Below are 22391 nucleotides of genomic sequence, written 5' to 3'. Positions count from 1 at the left end.
AATCCCCCTCGTCCAGGCTCGTAATAAGCGCCCTGAGCGATTCCATCTTGAACTTGAATCTTCTGATATAAAAGTTCAAGTATTTTAATTTCAAGATGGGTCTCACCGAACCGTTGCGGTACCACAACCACTGTGGAATAGTAACCCCTTCCTTGCTGAAGGAGGGGCACCTTGACAATCACTTGTTGTGATTATAGTGTTGAATATCCACCAACACCGTCTCCCTGGCAGAGGGAGGTGCCGGTAAGGCAGATTTTAGGAAACGGCGGGGGGAAGAACGTCTCGAACTCCAGCCTGTACCCCTGAGATACTACTTGAAGGACCCAGGGATCTATGTGAGAGAGCCCACTGTCCGCTGAAATATCTGAGACGGGCCCCCACCGTACCCGGGTCTGCCTGAGCAGCCCCAGCACCATGCTGTGGCCCTACCGGACGCAGGGAGGACTTCTGCTCTTGGGAACTAGCTGTGTGTTGCAGCTTTTTTCCTCTACCTTTGCCTCTCGGCAGAAAGGATGAGCCTCTAGCCCACTTGTTTTTCTGGGGCCGAAAGGACTGTACTTGATGATACGGTGCTTTCTTTTGTTGTGGGGTAGCCTGTGGCAAAAAAATTAATTTCCCAGCAGTAGCTGTGGAAACGAGGTCTGAAAAACTATCCCCAAACAGTTTTACCCCCTTATAGGGCAACTTCCATGTGCCGATTCGAGTCGGCATCGCCTGACCATTGCCAAGTCCATAACCCCCGTCTGGCGGCAATGGACCTAGCGCTTATTTTTGATGCCAGCCGGCAAATATCCCTCTGTGCATCACGCATGTATAAGACCACGTCTTTTATATGCTCTATTTTCAGCAAAATATTGTCCCTATCCATAGTTATTTTCCGACAGGGAATCTGACCACGCAGCGGGAGCACTGCCCATCCATGCCGAAGCAACGGCTGGTCGCAATATAATGCCCTAGTGTGTGACCATATCTTATAGGGTAACCTCCTGCTTTCTATCAGCAGGTTCCTTCAGGGCGGCCGTACCCGAAGACGGTAGTGCCACCTTTTCTGATAAGCGTGTAAGCGCTGTACAGGTTGAGTATCCCATATCCAAATATCCGAAATACGGAATATTCCGAAATACGGACTTTTTTGAGCGAGAGTGAGATAGTGAAACTTTTGTTTTCTGATGGCTCAATGTACACAAACTTTGTTTAATACACAGTTATTAAAAATATTGTATTAAATGACCTTCAGACTGTGTATATAAGGTGTATATGAAACATAAATGAATTGTGTGAATGTAGACACACTTTGTTTAATGCACAAAGTTATAAAAAATATTGGCTAAAATGACCTTCAGGCTGTGTGTATAAGGTGTATATGTAACATAAATGCATTCTGTGCTTAGATTTAGGTCCCATCACCATGATATCTCATTATAGTATGCAATTATTCCAAAATACGGAAAAATCCGATATCCAAAATACCTCTGGTCCCAAGCATTTTGGATAAGGGATACTCAACCTGTATCTACTCTATGGGGTGTTTCCCCGCGTGACCTATCCTCTGGCGGGAAAGGGTACGCTGCCAATAACCGTTGTAGAAATTATCAATTTCTTACCGGGGGAAGACCACTCTTCCTCACACACCTCATTTAATTTCTCAGATGCAGGAAAAACTACTAATAGTTGTCTCTCACCAAACACAATACCCCTTTTATGTGGTACCTGGGGTATAATCATAAATGTGTAATACATTTTTCATTGTCTCAATCCTGTAACGGGTGGACCTATTTGGAGGGTACACCAGTCTCATCGATGTCGACACTGGAGTCAGTATCCGTGTCTACATCTGTGTCTGTTATCTGAGGTAGCGGGCGATTTTAGAGCCCCCCATGACATTTGAGACGCTGGAACAGGCACAAGCTGAGTAGCCGGCTGTTCCGTGTCGTCGGCCTTTTATGTAAGGAGCTGACACTTTCACGTAATCCTTCCATAAGTTCAACCACACCGGTGTTGACCCCGCAGGGGGTGACAACATATTTACAGGCATTCGCTCCGCCTCCACCTCATTATCCTCCACATACCTGTCGACACAGCCGTACCGACACACAGCACACACACAGGGAATGCTCTGATAGAGGACAGGACCCCACAAAGCCCTTTGGGGAGACAGAGGGAGAGTATGCCAGCACACACCAGGGCGCTATATATCACAGGGATAGCACCTATAAAAAAAGTGTTTTCCCTTATAGCTGCCTATATGTTGTATACTGCGCCTAAATTGTGCCCCCCCCCTCTCTTTTTAACCCTTTCTGTAGTGTATTAACTGCAGGGGAGAGCCAGGGAGCTTCCCTCCAACGGAGCTGTGAGGGAAAAATGGCGCCAGTGTGCTGAGGAGATAGGCTCCGCCCCTTTTTCGCAGACTTTTCTCCCGCATTTTTATGGAATCTGGCAGGGGTTAATATACATCCATATAGCCCTGGGGGTTATATGTGATGTATTTTTGCCAGCCAAGGTGTTTATATTACTGCTCAGGGCGCCCCCCCCCAGCGCCCTGCACCCTCAGTGACCGGAGTGTGTGGTGTGCATGAGGAGCAATGGCGCACAGCTGCAGTGCTGTGCGCTACCTTGGTGAAGACTGATGTCTTCTGCCGCCGATTTTCCGGACCTCTTCTTGCTTCTGGCTCTGTAAGGGGGCCGGCGGCGCGGCTCTGGGACCGGACACCGAGGCTGGGCCTGTGTTCGGTCCCTCTGGAGCTAATGGTGTCCAGTAGCCTAAGAAGCCCAAGCTGGCTGCAAGCAGGCAGGTTCGCTTCTTCTCCCCTTAGTCCCTCGATGCAGTGAGCCTGTTGCCAGCAGGTCTCACTGAAAATAAAAAACCTAAAACTAACTTTTTCTAAGAAGCTCAGGAGAGCTCCTAGATTGCACCCTGCTCGGTCGGGCACAAAAATCTAACTGAGGCTTGGAGGAGGGTCATGGGGGGAGGAGCCAGTGCACACCAGATAGTCCTAAAGCTTTCTTTAGATGTGCCCAGTCTCCTGCGGAGCCGCTATTCCCCATGGTCCTTACGGAGTTCCCAGCATCCACTAGGACGTCAGAGAAAGGGAGGGGAGCATATGACGGAAGAATTCAAGTTACATAAAGGTGAAAAGAACAGGGGTTCCATTCCTCAAGTACCACTTTCAGGTCATGTTTTGTGGCTTTCTATAATCATGCACAGATGAGCTAATCTATTTGGCTGGGTCAGTAATTATCCCTCCTGCTTCCACAGACAAGAATACTCAAAAGCATGACCTGTTGGGGGTACCTTACAGTTGAGGCTGAGAACCACTGTTCTAGAATAATAAAAATTGCAGAAATAGTGGGCGAGGCTATAAACTGCTTGGCGTAATGAGCAAAAAATTTAACTAATGAAAGAATACATGAAATACTCATCAAATAAATGTAGTAATTAATTTACTACATTTATTAAAAATGCTTTGGATAAACATAAAAGTTTACCAATTACTAGCATTATTTATTTATGAGCATTATTTATTTATGAACATTTACATTTATTTATATAGCACAAGAAGACTTCATTGCACCTAAAACCGCATTCAATTTTTTGTGAATTTACAAAGTGGTTATGGATGGGAACCAGCCTGCTACAGACAGACCTGACATTCCAGAAGGCTAAGGTGAAAGCAGGGATTAGAGTGGAAAGCGGAGTCTCTGGTACATGTGGGCAGCAAGTGGAGGTAGAAATTGTGCATGGGACACGTGAGGGGAGGTACATACAAACTTTCTTACATTAGTAGGATATTTTGGTCTTCCTCCAGCAGCTATTACTATGTTGTTTGCAGTCACGACAGTCTGTAACCAGGGGTGAAAAAAACAGTTAGTAACTCTAGTGACAAAATGATCAGTACTAACATTAGCAACTGGGTCACAAAGTTACCAATTTCAACACTTAGTAGTCCATGGTCTTGACCACACATGGGCCCTCATTCCGAGTTGTTCGCTCGGTAAAAATCTTCGCATCGCAGCGATTTTCCGCTTAATGCGCATGCGCAATGTTCGCACTGCGACTGCGCCAAGTAAATTTGCTATGCACTTAGTAATTTTACTCACGGCTTTTTCATCGTTCTGGCGATCGTAATGTGATTGACAGGAAATGGGTGTTACTGGGCGGAAACAGGCCGTTTTATGGGCGTGTGGGAAAAAACGCTACCGTTTCCGGAAAAAACGCAGGAGTGGCCGGAGAAACGGAGGAGTGTCTGGCCGAACGCTGGGTGTGTTTGTGACGTCAAACCAGGAACGACAAGCAGTGAAATGATCGCAGATGCCGAGTAAGTCTGGAGCTACTCAGAAACTGCTACGAGGTGTGTAATCGCAATATTGCGAATACATCGTTCGCAATTTTAAGATGCTAAGATTCACTCCCAGTAGGCGGCGGCTTAGCATGAGCAAATCTGCTAAAATCCGCTTGCGAGCGAACAACTCGGAATGACCTCCATGCTTAGGACCTAAATTGGACATATTACTTTGTTTACCTAAAGAGTTGCATTTAGGTGCAAACATGTCCAGAAAGGGGTTAAACACATTTTTCTTTCCTATCCAGACTTGTCCACAAACCAGGGCTGGAGGCATTATAGCAAGGAAATTTGACACACGGGGTACCCCTGCCATACTGGCAAAACCAGTCCTAGACCTATCAGCACTTTTATTCCCTAGGGGTATTAGGCCAGCCATAATAAAACCCTTATTTACTATTTATACAGGCTGGGGTAGATGTTTGATACCAGCACATATTGTGCAGGTACCACTCTTCCGGCTTTGCCTCTTTACAGAGGCAGAGAGGGCCGCAATGCCTGTCAGCGACCACAGCGCATCAGACTGGTGCTGATGCGCTCTGTGTCTCCTCTCCATGACGGCTCATTGGGCATGCGCGAGATCTCACCTGCAGCCCGGAGGCGGCACCCGCCACAGCCAGGGACAGCTCTGTGGAGATAGGACATTCATACCTGCAGCTGTCGTAATCATACATTGTCCCCACGTGCTATCTTATAGAGAGCAGTGCCGATATGGACAGGGACGAATAGCGCCCCTGTCACCGTGCACACACCACTGTCATCATACATGGGGGAAGGAAGGGGGGGGTATAACACGCAACATGTTCTGATATCACTTCTCCCCATATCGACTGTTCTTACATTTACCCCTCAGTGTCCAAGCCAGCATCAGTTTGATTGACCTGCGCTGAAAATCCTTTTGCTCACAGAATCATGGCCTCAACAGCTATGCCAGTAAAGCTAGACAAGTATAAATGGAAAAGGGGACCTTGACTTAGCAGGTTATCTCTGAGCAGCAACCGCAATGGTGGTTTTTGGGTGATGTTCTGTTTTCCGCATACCACAACCTCCTGGGCCAATCTGGAGCAATGAGGATGACTGCCTTCAATCTTTACTTTCTTTAGAACTCAGGGGAGAATAGGAATTGGAGGAAACAGGTATATTAGGATGCAGTATCAAGGGATGGTCACAGCATCTACTACCAGGGTCCTCCTGCAATAGAAATACACTTTGTGGTTTAGCCAAGAAGGCCATCATATTGATATCTGGATGTCCCCAACTGAGGAAGGTCCCACTTGGTGGTTGATGAAAGACTTCGCCATCACATCTGATTTAGTTTTTACTGGTCTGCCCCTAAATAAGGCATGAGCCCATTTGAAAGCACTGAGAATTGCCTGCAACTCGAGAACATTGATAATAAGGGATGTTTCTTCCAGTGAAACTCACTCCCCAGGCTTGTAAGCTGGCGTCTGTAGTCACTACATTCCAATCCTATATGGAGAAAAGACACCCCTTGAGGCTTCGTACTTTCCAGGAACCAGAGCAGCGTTTATCAAGTCTGCGAAGACAGACAAAATAGTTCTCTACCATCTGGCCAAGATCTTAAGGTGGAGCTATACCTCTTTCGAAGCAAGAAACCATCTTTCCCCAGCAACCTGCATGCACTGCTTGATGGAAAACTAAATAAGAGACCACACTGATCTGACCTCCTCTGGCAGAAAAACTCTCTGGCAGCTTGTGTCGAATAGGAGACCTGTGAATATCATTCACTGGGCCTGAATCAGACTGGATAATTGAGTACCCAACCATGCCAAACCAGGGTTGCTGTTACAAAAGGCAGGTCATTTAAAAGGATATAATTCGGGTAAGGAATTACTGTCATCTGTTTACGTCACGTAGAGCTGCCATTAAAGCTATTACTTTTGTGTTTGGAATTGAAAGTGACTCTTCTCCACAAAAAAACCTGAGAATGCTGTGATGGTCCTTCTATATGGGAATATGGAGATAAGCATCTTTGATGTCAATCGAAGATAGGAACTTTACCTGTTTCATGGAAATTATGACTGAACTAATACACTCATCTGGAATTTTTTCACTAACATATGTAGGTTTAGACCATTTAGATTTGGAATGGGTCAGAAAGTCCTGTGCGGTTTCTAAACTTAAAAACAAATGTAACTAATACCCCACACTATCTTCAAGGTCTTGGAAGAGGGAAAATGTCTGGGTCTCTTGACCCGAAGACCAGGAAGGTCCAGGTTATACCTTCTGACCACTGTACTGTTGACCCACGTGTCTAAAGCAGTGGGCCACTTTTTGTGGCTTGAGAGATCATTTTGTCTAATATTGGCACAAAAACAACTAATCCGACAAAGTGTAATACCTCCAAGGCCTTTTTGGACTCTGAATCTGCTTTACAAGAACACAAATATATGGCGAGCCTAGCCATCCCAGAAAGAGCAGAAATTTTGAAACGACACAGGACAGACAGTGTCACCCAATTATTCTGACGCTGCCTTGATAAGATCTATCACGGGCAATAACTCAGCATGAGCAATCCTGTCGTCTCCAAGAATTGTAGCCACTATATTTAATATGGCAGGCTGTTTTTGCCTTAAAACAATTGTCCACATCTCACAGGTCACTATATTTGAGCCTTAGACTAGCTTCAAATGGGTTGGGTATGGGTGACCGGCTGTTAGGATACCGCCGGTCACCATACCGACGCCAGTATCCCAGTGTTTAGTTTGTCGGCAGGGGGAGGGGCTGAGCACAATGAAGCCCCCTGCAGGCTCGCTGCGCTTGCAACGCAGCAGGCTGGGTGGGTCACTGCGCTCGCCACAGGTTCTATAGGTATTCCCACTCCATGGGTGTCGTGGAGATCCACGAATGGGAATAGTCCCTGTCAGTTGGCATGCCGACTGTCGGGCTATACACCGGTCGGGATCCTGGCGTCGGTGTAGTGACATAAATACATCAAAGATATATCATTTTCAGTATCAGAATGGGACGACTACTGATCTGCTAATGGGGAAAGAGATAGATACTGTTGAGATTAATTTTCATTAGAACAAAATATTGTGTTAACTATTATTAACCTGTGCTTTCAGTCACATAAACAAACCTGTTTTCCAGTGTCTGTTAGCCCTTGCACTGTGTGTTCATCTACGAGACTGGCCTTCAGGTTAAAATATTTCACCTTCCTGTTGAAGCAGCAGAAAATACAGATATAATAACACCGCAAATTGCGTAGATGTAGAACTTTGCTGCTCTCAATATTTAAAATCCTTCAATTGAAATGTTAAAGGGAAAGTCATTGATAAGCTGGGATGCCACATACAAGGGTGCTGTTCAGTTAGTGTCATTTGTACAATTATGCAACAAGTGTTTATGTCACTGTTACCACAATATCGGCACACAGACTTGACTGGCTACAAGCTGGTGATCCCTGCACACTGGATGGTTTCCTGAATGAACAGTAGTTAAAGACTGAATACAATAGGGTGTATAAATCCTAGTCAAGCAAGCAAAAAGTACCATACCTGTAAGATGCAGTTTTCACTGTTATTGTCATTTCACTGTCAAACAGATGTTTATAAGCACTGTGATTAAATGGTGTCATTTTCAGGCGTCACTGCAAAAAACACTGACCTCTCTCACATAAAGGTGCTTGGAAACTGCTTACCGAGCCTGGCGGTGCAGTCTATGTCTGTAGTATCAATAGACACTACCCTTCCCTTAGGGAGGGGTGGCAATAGGTGGCCCTCAACCTGCTGTGGGACTACACACCCCAGCAAGCCCTGTCACAGTTTTGCTATTGGTGAAAGCAGGGATGTGTAGTTCAATAGCAGCTCGAGGGCAGCTTATACCCGACCCCTGCCCTAGCAGCAAGTGTGAAGCATCCAGAGTACATTTTAAAAGAACTGTCAGCTATTTGCCAGTTTCAATTTGAGGATCCCATTTAAGAAGGACTCCAAGTACAAATAGGTGCCATAGATAGGTCTAATCCCAAACTCCAACGTCTAACATATTCTTTTCTTATGTTACTGTATATTAGACTGCTCATTCGTTCTGGACTCTGCACCTGTCTCTCTAACTTCTGCTCATTTACCATGTATGCATCTGAGCCAGTGGCCTGGACATGAATATGTGGACTGACAGACCCGGTGTTTCTGCTCCACATGAAAGAAAGGCACTTCCAGCCACATGGGTAACTTCCTTCTGGTGCCTACAATTGTAACTAAGGGATATTTGTTGAGTTTACCTCACAAACTGGAATTTGATAACCCGGCGCAATATTGGTGTTTTTAATCTTGTTTCATATAAAGAGCTGTCAATGTTGTGAATTTTAGTGATTTTTGAAAGTTTATAGGGATATACCTCCCAACATTGAAGAATATAATAATCAGGACTTCCACGCAGAAAAGCCGCCCGCGCCCGAAAAAAGGGTGTGACCTCAAGGGATGGCTTTGTAGGAACGCAGCTATCGTGAGCCACGCCTCCTGTTTCGGTCCTGTGGGGAAATGCTTAGTGCATGTCCCCAGTCCCTCTGTCTCCCATGAATAGACGCTGTGCGCACTTGATGCAGTCCAGTTTTGGACCCTAGCTTCAGAGTTTAAGTGGAACAACAAAGACTTAGTAGCCACCTTTTGGCAAGATAAACTTGCCTTGACAGATTTACCTGCTATAGTGGATAATATTATAGCTCTTTATTAGGGAGAATATGAGCTTCCGGTGCAGGAAAAACAGGTCTACTTTTAGATTGGGGCATCACTTTGTAAAAACCTGCAGTTCCAAGAGAGCAGCCCATGCAACTTGGTCATTACTAGTTACCTCCAGAGGAATTTGAGAATAAGCTCTAGAACTATCTTTGACTGTACTGTGATTCTCCTGGCCATGTAGCTGATATCTGCCTCATCAAACCAGGAAACTTCATAAACTTGTTAGCCCAGGGAAAACTACATTAGGTTCTCTGTCACTCATCTCCCCTGGGAAATTCTGTGTTTCATCTCGCTGGTATCATGCCTAACTACTACATTGTATATTGAACTTGAGGTCTTTCTAGATTCTGGAGCTGCAGAGAACATTATCTCTGCTTGACTAGTCTCCCACCATTGCCTACCAACAGAGCATCACCTTTCCACTTTTTCTCTCATTAGTATCTATGATAACAAGCAACTTGTGGTTCTACATTGTTGAAAACAGAACCTGTTAACATGCGGAGAGCATTCTAAACAATCTCCTTCATTGGTGTCATCCAAAGGATCATCCCTCTCCTGTTGGGGTTTCCTTAGCTTCAAATGCATGCTACAGTTTTTAACTGGCATACAGGAGAAATTAAAGCGGACTTCTTTTGGTTACAAAAACTAGGGATACACCAACAGGAGATGCCTTGACATTGGAAGGCTAAAGAATACTACAGTATTTCCTGATCATTAAAATAAGAATTTACTCACCGGTAATTCTATTTCTCGTAGTCCGTAGTGGATGCTGGGAACTCCGTAAGGACCATGGGGAATAGACGGGCTCCGCAGGAGACTGGGCACTCTAAAGAAAAGATTAGGTACTATCTGGTGTGCACTGGCTCCTCCCTCTATGCCCCTCCTCCAGACCTCAGTTAGGGAAACTGTGCCCGGAAGAGCTGACATTACAAGGAAAGGATTTTTGGAATCCAGGGTAAGACTCATACAAGCCACACCAATCACACCGTACAACTTGTGATAACCTTACCCAGTTAACAGTATGAACAACAACTGAGCCTCACTCAACGGATGGCTCATAACAATAACCCTTATTTAAGCAATAACTATATACACGTATTGCAGAAAGTCCGCACTTGGGACGGGCGCCCAGCATCCACTACGGACTACGAGAAATAGAATTACCGGTGAGTAAATTCTTATTTTCTCTGACGTCCTAGTGGATGCTGGGAACTCCGTAAGGACCATGGGGATTATACCAAAGCTCCCAAATGGGCGGGAGAGTGCGGATGAGTCTGCAGCACCGAATGAGCAAACACAAGGTCCTCCTCAGCCAGGGTATCAAACTTGTAGAACTTTGCAAAGGTGTTTGAACCCGACCAAGTAGCCGCTCGGCAAAGCTGTAAAACCGAGACCCCTCGGGCAGCCGCCCAAGAAGAGCCCACCTTCCTTGTGGAATGGGCTTTTACTGATTTTGGAAGCGGCAATCCAGCCGCAGAATGAGCCAGCTGAATCGTGCTACAGATCCAGCGAGCAATAGTTTGCTTTGAAGCAGGAGCACCCAGCTTGTTGGGTGCATGCAGGATAAACAGCGAGTCAGTCTTCCTGACTCCAGCCGTTCTGGAAACATATATTTTCAAAGCCCTGACTACGTCCAGCAACTTGGAGTCCTCCAAGTCCGGAGTAGCCGCAGGCAACACAATAGGTTGGTTCAAATGAAACGATGATACCACCTTTGGGAGAAATTGGGGACGAGTCCTCAATTCTGCCCTGTCCATATGGAAGATCAGATATGGGCTTTTACATGACAAAGCCGCCAATTCCGACACACGCCTAGCCGATGCTAAGGCCAACAGCATGACCACTTTCCACGTGAGATACTTTAGTTCCACGGTCTTAAGTGGCTCAAACCAGTGGGATTTCAAGAAATCCAACACAACGTTAAGATCCCAGGGTGCCACTGGTGGCACAAAAGGGGGCTGAATATGCAGCACTCCCTTAACAAACGTCTGAACCTCAGGCAGTGAAGCCAGTTCTTTTTGAAAGAAAATGGATAGGGCCGAAATCTGGACCTTTATGGACCCCAATTTTAGGCCCATAGTCACCCCTGACTGTAGGAAGTGCAGGAATCGACCCAGCTGGAATTCCTCTGTAGGCGCCGTCCTGGCCTCACACCAAGCAACATATTTTCGCCATATACGGTGATAATGCTTTGCTGTCACGTCCTTCCTAGCCTTTATCAGCGTAGGAATAACTTCATCCGGAATGCCTTTTTCCGCTAGGATCCGGCGTTCAACCGCCATGCCGTCAAACGCAGCCGCGGTAAGTCTTGGAACAGACAGGGCCCTTGTTGCAGCAGGTCCTGTCTGAGAGGCAGAGGCCATGGGTCCTCTGTGCGCATTTCTTGCAGTTCCGGGTACCAAGTCCTTCTTGGCCAATCCGGAACAATGAGTATTGTTCTTATTCCTCTCTTTCTTACTATTCTCAGTACCTTGGGTATGAGAGGAAGAGGAGGAAACACATATACCGACTGGTACACCCACGGTGTCACTAGGGCGTCCACAGCTAATCGCCTGAGGGTCCCTTGACCTGGCGCAATATCTTTTTAGCTTTTTGTTGAGGCGGGACGCCATCATGTCCACCTGTGGCAGTTCCCATCGCTTTGCAATCTGTGTGAAGACTTCTTGATGAAGTCCCCACTCACCCGGGTGGAGGTCGTGTCTGCTGAGGAAGTCTGCTTCCCAGTTGTCCACTCCCGGAATGAACACTGCTGACAGTGCTTGCACGTGATTCTCCGCCCACCGAAGAATCTTTGTGGCTTCCGCCATTGCCATCCTGCTTCTTGTGCCGCCCTGGCGGTGTACATGGGCGGCCGCCGTGATGTTGTCTGACTGAATCAGCACTGGCCGGTTTCGAAGCAGGGGCTCTGCTTGACTCAGGGCGTTGTAAATGGCCCTTAGTTCCAGTATATTTATGTGTAGAGAAGTCTCCAGACTTGACCACAGCCCTTGGAAGTTTCTTCCCTGAGTGACTGCCCCCCATCCTCGGAGGCTTGCATCCGTGGTCACCAGGACCCAGTCCTGTATGCCGAACCTGCGGCCCTCGAGAAGGTGAGCACTGCAGCCACCACAGAAGAGACACCCTGGCCCTTGGGGACAGGGTGATCAGCCGATGCATCTGAAGATGCGATCCGGACCACTTGTCCAACAGATCCCACTGAAAGATCCTTGCATGGAACCTGCCGAAGGGAATGGCTTCGTATGAAGCCACCATCTTTCCCAGGACTCGCGTGCAGAGATGCACCGATACCTGTTTTGGTTTCAGGAGGTCCCTGACCAGAGATGCTAATTCCTGGGCCTTCTCCACCGGGAGAAACACCTTCTTCTGTTCTGTGTCCAGAATCATGCCCAGGAAAAGCAGACGCGTCGTAGGAATCAGCTGCGACTTTGGAACATTCAGAATCCAGCCGTGCTGTTGCAACACTTCCTGAGAGAGTGCTACGCTGATCAACAACTGCTCTCTGGACCTCGCCTTTATGAGGAGATCGTCCAAGTACGGGATAACTAACTCCCTTCTTCCGAAGGAGTATCATCATTTCGGCCATTACCTTGGTAAATATCCTCGGTGCCGTGGACAGGCCAAACGGCAACGTCTGGAACTGGTAATGATAGTCCTGTACCACAAACCTGAGGTACTCCTGGTGAAGTGGGTAAATGGGGACATGCAAGTAAGCATCCTTGATGTCCAGCGACACCATAAAATCCCCCTCTTCCAGGCTTGCAATAACCGCTCTGAGCGATTCCATTTTGAACTTGAATTTCTTTATATAAGTGTTCAAGGATTTTAAATTCAGAATGGGTCTCACCGAACCGTCCGGTTTCGGTACCACAAACATTGTGGAATAGTAACCCCTTCCCTGTTGAAGGAGGGGGACCCTGATAATCACTTGCTGGAGGTACAGCTTGTGAATTGCCGCCAGTACTACCTCCCTTTCCATGGGGGAAGCTGGCAAGGCTGATTTGAGGTAACGGCGGGGGGGAGTCACCTCGAATTCCAGCTTGTATCCCTGAGATACAATTTGTACAGCCCAGAGATCCACCTGTGAGCGAACCCACTGGTTGCTGAAGTTTCGGAGCCGCGCCCCCACCGCACCTGGCTCCGCCTGTGGAGCCTCAACGTCATGCGGTGGACTTAGTGGAGGCAGGGGAGGACTTTTGTTCCTGGGAACTGGCTGCATGGTGCAGCTACTTACCTCTACCCCTGCCTCTGGCAAGAAAGGATGCGCCCCTGACCCTCTTGCCTTTCTGAGAACGAAAGGACTGCATTTGATAATACGGTGCTTTCTTAGGCTGTGAGGAAACCTGAGGCAAGAAAGTCGACTTTCCAGCTGTCGCTGTGGACACGAGGTCCGATAGACCGTCCCCAAACAATTCCTCACTCTTATAAGGCAAAACCTCCATCTGTTTTTTAGAATCAGCATCTCCTGTCCATTGCCGAGTCCATAAGACCCTCCTGGCAGAAATGGACATAGCATTAATTCTAGAGCCCAGCAGGCAAATGTCCCTCTGAGCATCCCGCATATATAAGACGACGTCTTTTATATGGCCCAGGGTTAGCAAAACAGTATCCCTGTCGAGGGAATCTATGTCGTCTGACAGAGTATCTGTCCATGCTGTTACAGCACTACACATCCAGGCTGAAGCAATAGCAGGTCTCAGTAGAGTACCAGAGTGTGTATACACTGACTTCAGGATAGCTTCCTGCTTTCTATCCGCAGGCTCCTTTAGGGCGGCCGTATCCTGAGACGGCAGGGCCACCTTTTTAGATAAGCGTGTCAGCGCCTTGTCCACCCTAGGGGATGTTTCCCAACGTAACCTGTCCGTTGGCGGGAAAGGGTACGCCATCAGTAACCTCTTAGAAACCACTAGTTTCTTATCAGGGGAACTCCACGCTTCTTCACATAATTCATTTAATTTATCAGATGGGGGATAAGTCACTGGCTGCTTTTTCTCCCCAAACATATAAACCCTCTTGGTATTAACAGGGTTAATCTCAGAAATGTGTAATACATCTTTCATTGCAACAATCATGTATCGGATGGCCTTGGTCATTTTAGACTGTATATGTGCCTCATCATCGTCGACACTTGAGTCGGACTCCGTGTCGACATCTGTGTCAACCATCTGAGATAGAGGGCGTTTATGAGCCCCTGACGGTTCCTGAGTCGCCTGGGCAGGCGCGGGCTGAGACCCCGGCTGTCCCAAGGCTGCAGCGTCATCAAACCTTTTATGTAAGGAGCTTACATTGTCGTTTAAGACCTTCCACATATCCATCTAATCAGGTGTCGGCCCCGACGGGGGCGACACCACACTTATCTGCCCTTGCTCCGCCTCCACGTAACCCTCCTCATCAAACATGTCGACACAGCTGTACCGACACACCGCACACACACAGGGAATGCTCAGACTGAGGACAGGACCCCACAAAGTCCTTTGGGGAGACAGAGAGAGAGAGTATGCCAGCACACACCACAGCGCTATATAACACAGGGATTTTCACTTATAATAAGTGATTACCCAATAGCTGCCATATATGTTTTATTTGCGCCTAAATTTATGTGCCCCCCCTCTCTTTTTTACCCTTCTTGTACCTGGATACTGCAGGGGAGAGCCTGGGGAGCTGCTTCCAGCGGAGCTGTTAAGAGAAAATGGCGCTGGTGTGCTGAGGAAGAAGGCCCCGCCCCCTCAGTGGCGGGCTTCTGTCCCGCTTTCTGTGTAAAAAAATGGCGGGGGTTTTTACATATATACAGTGCCAGACTGTATATATGTATTTTTATTGCCAAAAGGTACTTCGATTGCTGCCCAGGGCGCGCCCCCCCCAGCGCCCTGCACCCTACAGTGACCGGAGTGTGTAAGTGTGCTGGGAGCAATGGCGCACAGCTGCGGTGCTGTGCGCTACCTTAAATGAAGACAGGAGTCTTCTGCCGCCGATTTCGTCGTCTTCAAGCTTCTGTTCTTCTGGCTCTGCGAGGGGGACGGCGGCGCGGCTCCGGGAACGGACGATCGAGGACAGGTGCCTGTGTTCGAACCCTCTGGAGCTAATGGTGTCCAGTAGCCTAAGAAGCACAAGCTAGCTGCAAGCAGGTAGGTTTGCTTCTCTCCCCTTAGTCCCACGTAGCAGTGAGTCTGTTGCCAGCAGAAGCTCACTGAAAATAAAAAACCTAATAAATACTTTCTTTACTAGTAAGCTCAGGAGAGCCCACTAGGAGCACCCAGCTCTGGCCGGGCACAGACTCTAACTGAGGTCTGGAGGAGGGGCATAGAGGGAGGAGCCAGTGCACACCAGATAGTACCTAATCTTTTCTTTAGAGTGCCCAGTCTCCTGCGGAGCCCGTCTATTCCCCATGGTCCTTACGGAGTTCCCAGCATCCACTAGGACGTCAGAGAAATATCTTATTGTACTGCTATAGGTTATTTATTAACAGAAATACTACAACGGTGGTTCTCAACCTAAACCATTCCTAACAGGTTACGTTTTGAGGATACCGTCTGAGGAAGCAGGTAGGATAATTACTCACCCAGCAAAATAGATAAGGTCACCTATGTGTGTAGGAGGTACTTAAGCACTGGAGTTGAAAATCCCTATACTACACTATATATGTTTCTTACTCTTTGAGATTCTATCTGGGTGGATTTGAAGTCCGTGAAATAGCCTACTTCTGGAAGATTTATTAATCCACGCTTTCATTCCTGCGAATATGCTTTCTATTCGCTGTGGCTATGTACCTTGGGACACTATAGTTTGAGATTCAAGTGGAATTGTTGGGTCCAGACTGTGTTCCATGGACATTATATCAAATAAGCACATTGTTATTTATTTATTATTGACATGCATAATATCCTCCAAGTGTTTGATTTTCACCTTAGATATATAAGTATATATCTACCACAGTTAGAAAAGAAGTATTGCCAGCCTCACATAAAACACATTAAAAACCCAAACAGACAACTAAAAGCGCAAGAAAAGGTAATATCTATACGAACTGCACCAATATAGCCTGTTGAAAAAAAAATCTGCATCAGACCAGTATAGTCATATAAAAACAATTATTAATGCTATTAATTGATAAAAAAAACTATTCAACTATTTGTTTATATATATATATATATATATATATATATATATATATATATAAAATAAATGGGACAGACGGCACTCACAGCTTGCTTAAAAAAGAAATACACAATCCTCCTGTATTTCTTATATAAGCAAGCTGTGAGTGCCACCTATGTTATTTCTATTAAACATCTTTTATGGAGGGCACCCAGCAAAATTGTATATAAGGAGAGTGCGAATATACATATAGTGAGTGTGTGTGTGTATATATATATATATATATATATATATATATATATAAAACTCCCAAGTCCGGCACTCAAACTAACCAAGAATATACTTCACCGGGGTGCCCTCCAAAGATGACTCCGAAGCTGGCAGGTATCCAAATGTATAGACCACGGTTGCTTCAGACTACAAAAAAGTTTGCTTCAGGTGTCCAAATTGCACCACCTGCAGCTTTTTACAAATGGGATCAGTATTTTTTCATCCCTATACGGGTGCTAAATTCACTATCAACCATTATTTAACCTGTTCAAGTAAATTTGTTGTGTATATCATCACCTGTCCTTGCTCTATGATTTATGTCGGAAAAACTGACTGTACTTTTTAAGTAAGAATGACCCAACACCGCTCTGCAATACGTGCTGTTATCTCTGAAGGGACAAGTGACCAGTCAGTGGCACGTCACTTTGCTCAGGCCAAACATAATCTATCCAGTTTGCGCTATCGGATCATTGACCATGTACCAGCACATATACGGGGCGGTGATCGATCTAAACAATTGCTTATACTTGAAGCGAGGTGGATTGAAAAATGAGATGCATTGGTGCCTCGTGGGTTGAATGAGACACTTGGCTTGCACTGCTTTTTATAAATCTTTTCATGTTACATTTTGTCTTTTGCAGTAACCATTTTTGTAACATTATTTTAGTAACTGGATTACTCCTTATGTATGGTTACATTCATTAAAGTTAATTTTGGCTATTCTTTGATCTATATGGAACAATGTAAGTTGTCATTTTTCTATATACTTGCATAGATTGAGTAGAATTCAGCTAGCTATGTATCTTTGTGTCCTGTAGAGCGAATTTTAGATATTATTGATACATGTAGAACAATGTAATATACACTGTGGTACATTTTATGTACTTGTGTAGTTCTATATATTTAATATGTTATAGTTTCTCTATGTAAGGTCCCTGTATTTGTGTAATGACCATCCCCAGGTGATCCTGACTTGATTGACCGGAAATCTGGTCCTGGTCATTAGTGACGTGTGGTGGTGGGAAATGCTATATAAGTGTTATTTGTGCTCATCTGCGTTGTGCTTGAAAAAAGCTCATTAAAGAGCTGAAACGTTGCTGCTGTAAGCCACAGTCTCCGTGTCTTCTTTCACAATATACTGGGAGTGCCGCCTGTGGTATGTATGTATGTATGTATGTATGTATGTATGTATGTATGTATGTATGTATGTATGTATATATATATATATATATATATATATAAAACCACAGGCAGTTATTATACTGTATTATACTGTATGTAAGCGGTCTAGGTAATTGTTCCTATTGCAATATAATTACTCTCAAACTCAGTACACCCACAAGCATAGATTTTGGACCTTAATCTTACGTATAGGTCCCCCTGGATAGCCACCTGATGGCAAGAGCCGCATTCACCGTTACCGGGTATTATCGTGGAGTTTTTGGCAGCTGACACTGGCTTCACACTGTAATGCACTCCAAAGGCTGTAGCAGATTGCAGTTTCATGCTGCCTGCAGCCTGGGGATATCCTGCTTTCCAGCTCCAAACTCAGTTGCATAATGAAAGCTGGCTGCAATGCATCGCGGGCCCCGTTACACCTGCAGCCCAAATACTCTACTGTCCGGCTGATCTTATTTAGAGCAGGGCACTGGAGACCGGCTGTTGAGTCTGCTGCTGATCAGTGTGTGCTTTCACCTTCTGTAGATTATTGAATGGTTTATTGGTGTGGCAACAATTAGCACTGATACAGCATAGGTCTCCTAAATGTACAAAGGCAGCAATGCTGTTCTGAGAACTGCTCTATCTGGATAAAAAAAATCAGAAAAAGAGGGCGACATAACAATGCCCCTAAATCGGAAACTCTTCTAGCTAAGTAGCCAGTAGAAAGAGAACTTTAGCTGTCAACCATTTAAAATCCACTCGTTTTAGTGGTTAAAATGGGGCAACTTGAAGGGCCTTTAGTACTTAAGTCCCAAGGCACTGTAGGAGGAACAAAAGGAGGTTGAATGTGCAGCATTCCCTGGAAAAAAGTGCGCACATCCTGTAGGTTAGTAATTTTCTTTTGAAACTATACAGTCAATGCTGACACTTGCACTCTCAAGGAAGCCACCCTTAGACCTTTGTCCATTCCGGACTGAAGAAATGCTAGGACTCTGGAAACTCTGAAAGACCTAGAATCAAATTTCCGGTCACTGTACCACTAAATATAGGCTTGCCAGATTCGGTGTTAAAAATGCGAGCTGAGGAAGGTTTCCTTGCTCTGAGCATTGTTTGAATAACCTGTTGTGAGAATGCTCTTACTTTCACGATCGAAGTCTCAAGAGCAACGCCGTCAAAGACAGTCGATCCAGGTGCTTGTGATAGCAAAGACCCTGAGACAGTAGATCTGGACGTTAAGGGAGTAGGAATGGAGCATCCATCGACAGCCTCTGCAGATCTGTGTATCAATGTATTCAGGGCCAAACCGGAGCGATTAGAATCACGGCACCCCTTCCTTGTTTTGCCTTTCGCATCACCCTGGATAACAGGGCAATTGGCAGAAACACATAGGCCACACGAAAGTCCCATCTTACTGACAGGGCATCCACAAAGATCGATGACCCGAATGCAGAAACTGTGTTGTTCTGATGGGACGTCATGAGATCTATCTCCGGTAACCTCTACTTGTCTACACTGCGGACAAGGCTGGATGATAAAGTTCTGCCCACTTTAACGTGTGACTTACCTCCTTCATTGCGTTTTGGCTGCGAGTTCCTCCCTGATGGTTGAGGTACACTACTGACGTTGCATTTTCTGAGAGGATTTGGACTGGTTTCCCCTGGAGGATGGCCTTTGCCTGAATAAGTGCCATATATATGGCCCGAAGATCCAATATATTTATTGGCAGGCAACTTTTTTTCTTGGTCCACTGCCCCTGAAAGCAACTCCTTCCTGACACTGCTCCCCAGCCCTGAGGGCTGGCATCCGTTGTCAGAATTTCCCAACCTTATATCCAAAAGGCTCTCCCTTTGTCTAGATGGGATGTCTGTAGCCGCCAGGCTAATGACCTTCTTACTTCCAGAGGAAGGACCATAGTCTGCGTTTTTATTGTCTGATGAAAACCATTCCATTTGGAAAGGATCTGACGTTGCAGAGGCCTCGAGTGGAACTGAGCATACGACACCATGTTGAATGTTGACAGCATCAACCCCATCACACGCAATGTGCAGCAGCTGCTGAATCCTTGACTGAATTTTGGATACTGAAGACTCGAATCCAACACAGCTCCCAAGTGAGTCATCCGTTGTGACAGAACCAGGGACGACTTTTTCCCCCAATTTATGAGCCAACCATGTCTCTGCAAACAAGCTATTGTCTGTCGCAGATGACACTGAAGCACTTCCTGAGATTGTGCCAGGATTAATAAGTCGTCGAGGTATGGAAAAATCCTTATCCCCTGCTGCTGAGATAAGATGCCATTACCACCATAATTTTGGTGAACACTCTGAGATCTGTGGGCAGTCCAAATGGTAGGGCCTGAAACTTAAAATGTTGCTGGAGGATAGCGCCGATAGGACAGTGCTATAGGAACATGAAGGGAAGCATCCTGGAAATCCAGGGATACCATAAAATCCTCCTGCTCCATGGCCAAAATAATAAGAATTTACTTACCGATAATTCTATTTCTCATAGTCCGTAGTGGATGCTGGGAACTCCGTAAGGACCATGGGGAATAGCGGCTCCGCAGGAGACTGGGCACAAAAGTAAAGCTTTAGGACTACCTGGTGTGCACTGGCTCCTCCCCCTATGACCCTCCTCCAAGCCTCAGTTAGGATACTGTGCCCGGACGAGCGTACACAATAAGGAAGGATTTATGAATCCCGGGTAAGACTCATACCAGCCACACCGATCACACCGTACAACCTGTGATCTGAATCCAGTTAACAGCATGATAACAGAGGAGCCTCTGGAAAGATGGCTCACAACCACAATAACCCGATTTTTGTAACAATAACTATGTACAAGTATTGCAGACAATCCGCACTTGGGATGGGCGCCCAGCATCCACTACGGACTATGAGAAATAGAATTATCGGTAAGTAAATTCTTATTTTCTCTGACGTCCTAGTGGATGCTGGGAACTCCGTAAGGACCATGGGGATTATACCAAAGCTCCCAAACGGGCGGGAGAGTGCGGATGACTCTGCAGCACCGAATGAGAGAACTCCAGGTCCTCCTCAGCCAGGGTATCAAATTTGTAGAATTTAGCAAACGTGTTTGCCCCTGACCAAGTAGCTGCTCGGCAAAGTTGTAAAGCCGAGACCCCTCGGGCAGCCGCCCAAGATGAGCCCCTTTCCGTGTGGAATGGGCTTTTACAGATTTTGGCTGTGGCAGGCCTGCCACAGAATGTGCAAGCTGAATTGTGCTACAAATCCAACGAGCAATAGTCTGCTTAGAAGCAGGAGCACCCAGCTTGTTGGGTGCATACAGGATAAACAGCGAGTCAGATTTTCTGACTCCAGCTGTCCTGGAAACATATATTTTCAGGGCCCTGACTACGTCCAGCAACTTGGAGTCCTTCAAGTCCCTAGTAGCCGCAGGTACCACAATAGGCTGGTTCACGTGAAACGCTGAAAACACCTTAGGGAGAAATTGAGGATGAGTCCTCAATTCCGCCCTGTCTGGAAGATCAGATAAGGGCCTTTACAGGATAAAGCCCCCAATTCTGACACGCGCCTGGCCGAGGCCAGGGCCAACAACATGACCACTTTCCATGTGAGATATTTTAACTCCACAGACTCAAGTGGTTCAAACCAATGTGACTTTAGGAACCCCAAAACTACATTGAGATCCCAAGGTGCCACTGGAGGCACAAAAGGAGGCTGTATATGCAGTACCCCTTTTACAAAACGTTTGAACTTCAGGAACTGAAGTTAGTTCTTTCTGGAAGAAAATTGACAGGGCCGAAATTTGAACCTTAATGGACCCCAATTTTAGGCACATAGACACTCCTGTTTACAGGAAATGCAGGAATCGACCTAGTTGAAAATTCCTCCATCGGGGCCTTACTGGCTTCGCACCCCGCAACATATTTTCGCCAAATGCGGTGATAATGCTTTGCGGTTACATCCTTCCTGGCTTGATCAGGGTAGGGATGACTTCATCCGGAATGCCTTTTTCCTTCAGGATCCGGCGTTCAACCGCCCTGCCGTTAAACGCAGCCGCGGTAAGTCTCGGAATAGACAGGGTCCTTGCTGGAGCAGGTCCCTTCTTAGAGGTAGAGGCCACGGGTCCTCCGTGAGCATCTCTTGAAGTTCCGGGTACCAAGTCCTTCTTGGCCAATCCGGAGCCACGAGTATAGTTCTTACTCCCCTCCGTCTTATAATTCTCAGTACTTTTGGTATGAGAGGAAGAGGAGGGAACACATACACTGACTGGTACACCCACGGTGTTACCAGAGCGTCCACAGCTATTGCCTGAGGGTCCCTTGACCTGGCGCAATACCTGTCCAATTTTTTGTTTAGGCGGGACGCCATCATGTCCACCTTTGGTTTTTCCCAATGGTTTACAATCATGTGGAAGACTTCTGGGTGAAGTCCCCACTCTCCCGGGTGGAGGCCGTGCCTGCTGAGGAAGTCTGCTTCCCAGTTGTCCACTCCCGGAATGAATACTGCTGACAGTGCTATCCCATGATTTTCCGCCCAGCGAAGAATCCTTGCAGCTTCTGCCATTGACTGCTTCTTCTGCCACCCTGTCTGTTTACATGGGTGACTGCCGTGATGTTGTCCGACTGGATCAACACCGGCAGACCTTGAAGCAGAGGTCTTGCTAAGCTGAGAGCATTGTAAATGGCCCTTAGCTCCAGGATATTTATGTGAAATGATGTCTCCAGGCTTGACCATAAGCCCTGGAAATTTTTTTCCCTGTGTGACTGCTCCCCAGCCTCGCAGGCTGGCATCCGTGGTCACCAGGACCCAGTCCTGAATGCCGACTCTGCGGCCCTCTAGAA

General features: G+C 46.5%; 1 protein-coding gene across 6 annotated transcripts in view; it reads right to left on the bottom strand.

Annotated features, from left to right (window-relative positions):
• The window catches only part of TXNRD2 (thioredoxin reductase 2), a 336976-nt gene that overhangs the window by 216846 nt on the left and 97739 nt on the right, over nucleotides 1-22391 (bottom strand). For all 6 annotated transcript variants that reach the window (XM_063964743.1, XM_063964739.1, XM_063964742.1 and 3 more), the window contains exons 6-7: nucleotides 7444-7522; nucleotides 3778-3840 (exon numbers count right to left, since the gene is read on the bottom strand). In XM_063964743.1, the coding sequence (XP_063820813.1) occupies nucleotides 3778-3840; nucleotides 7444-7522 (142 nt within the window). The remainder of the gene's footprint in view (nucleotides 1-3777; nucleotides 3841-7443; nucleotides 7523-22391) is intronic.

This window comes from Pseudophryne corroboree, chromosome 1, assembly GCF_028390025.1.
Source record: "Pseudophryne corroboree isolate aPseCor3 chromosome 1, aPseCor3.hap2, whole genome shotgun sequence".
NCBI classification, from domain to species: Eukaryota; Metazoa; Chordata; class Amphibia; order Anura; family Myobatrachidae; genus Pseudophryne; species Pseudophryne corroboree.
Note: the sequence above shows the minus strand (reverse complement) of the source record. Positions and strands in the feature narration are given on the sequence as shown.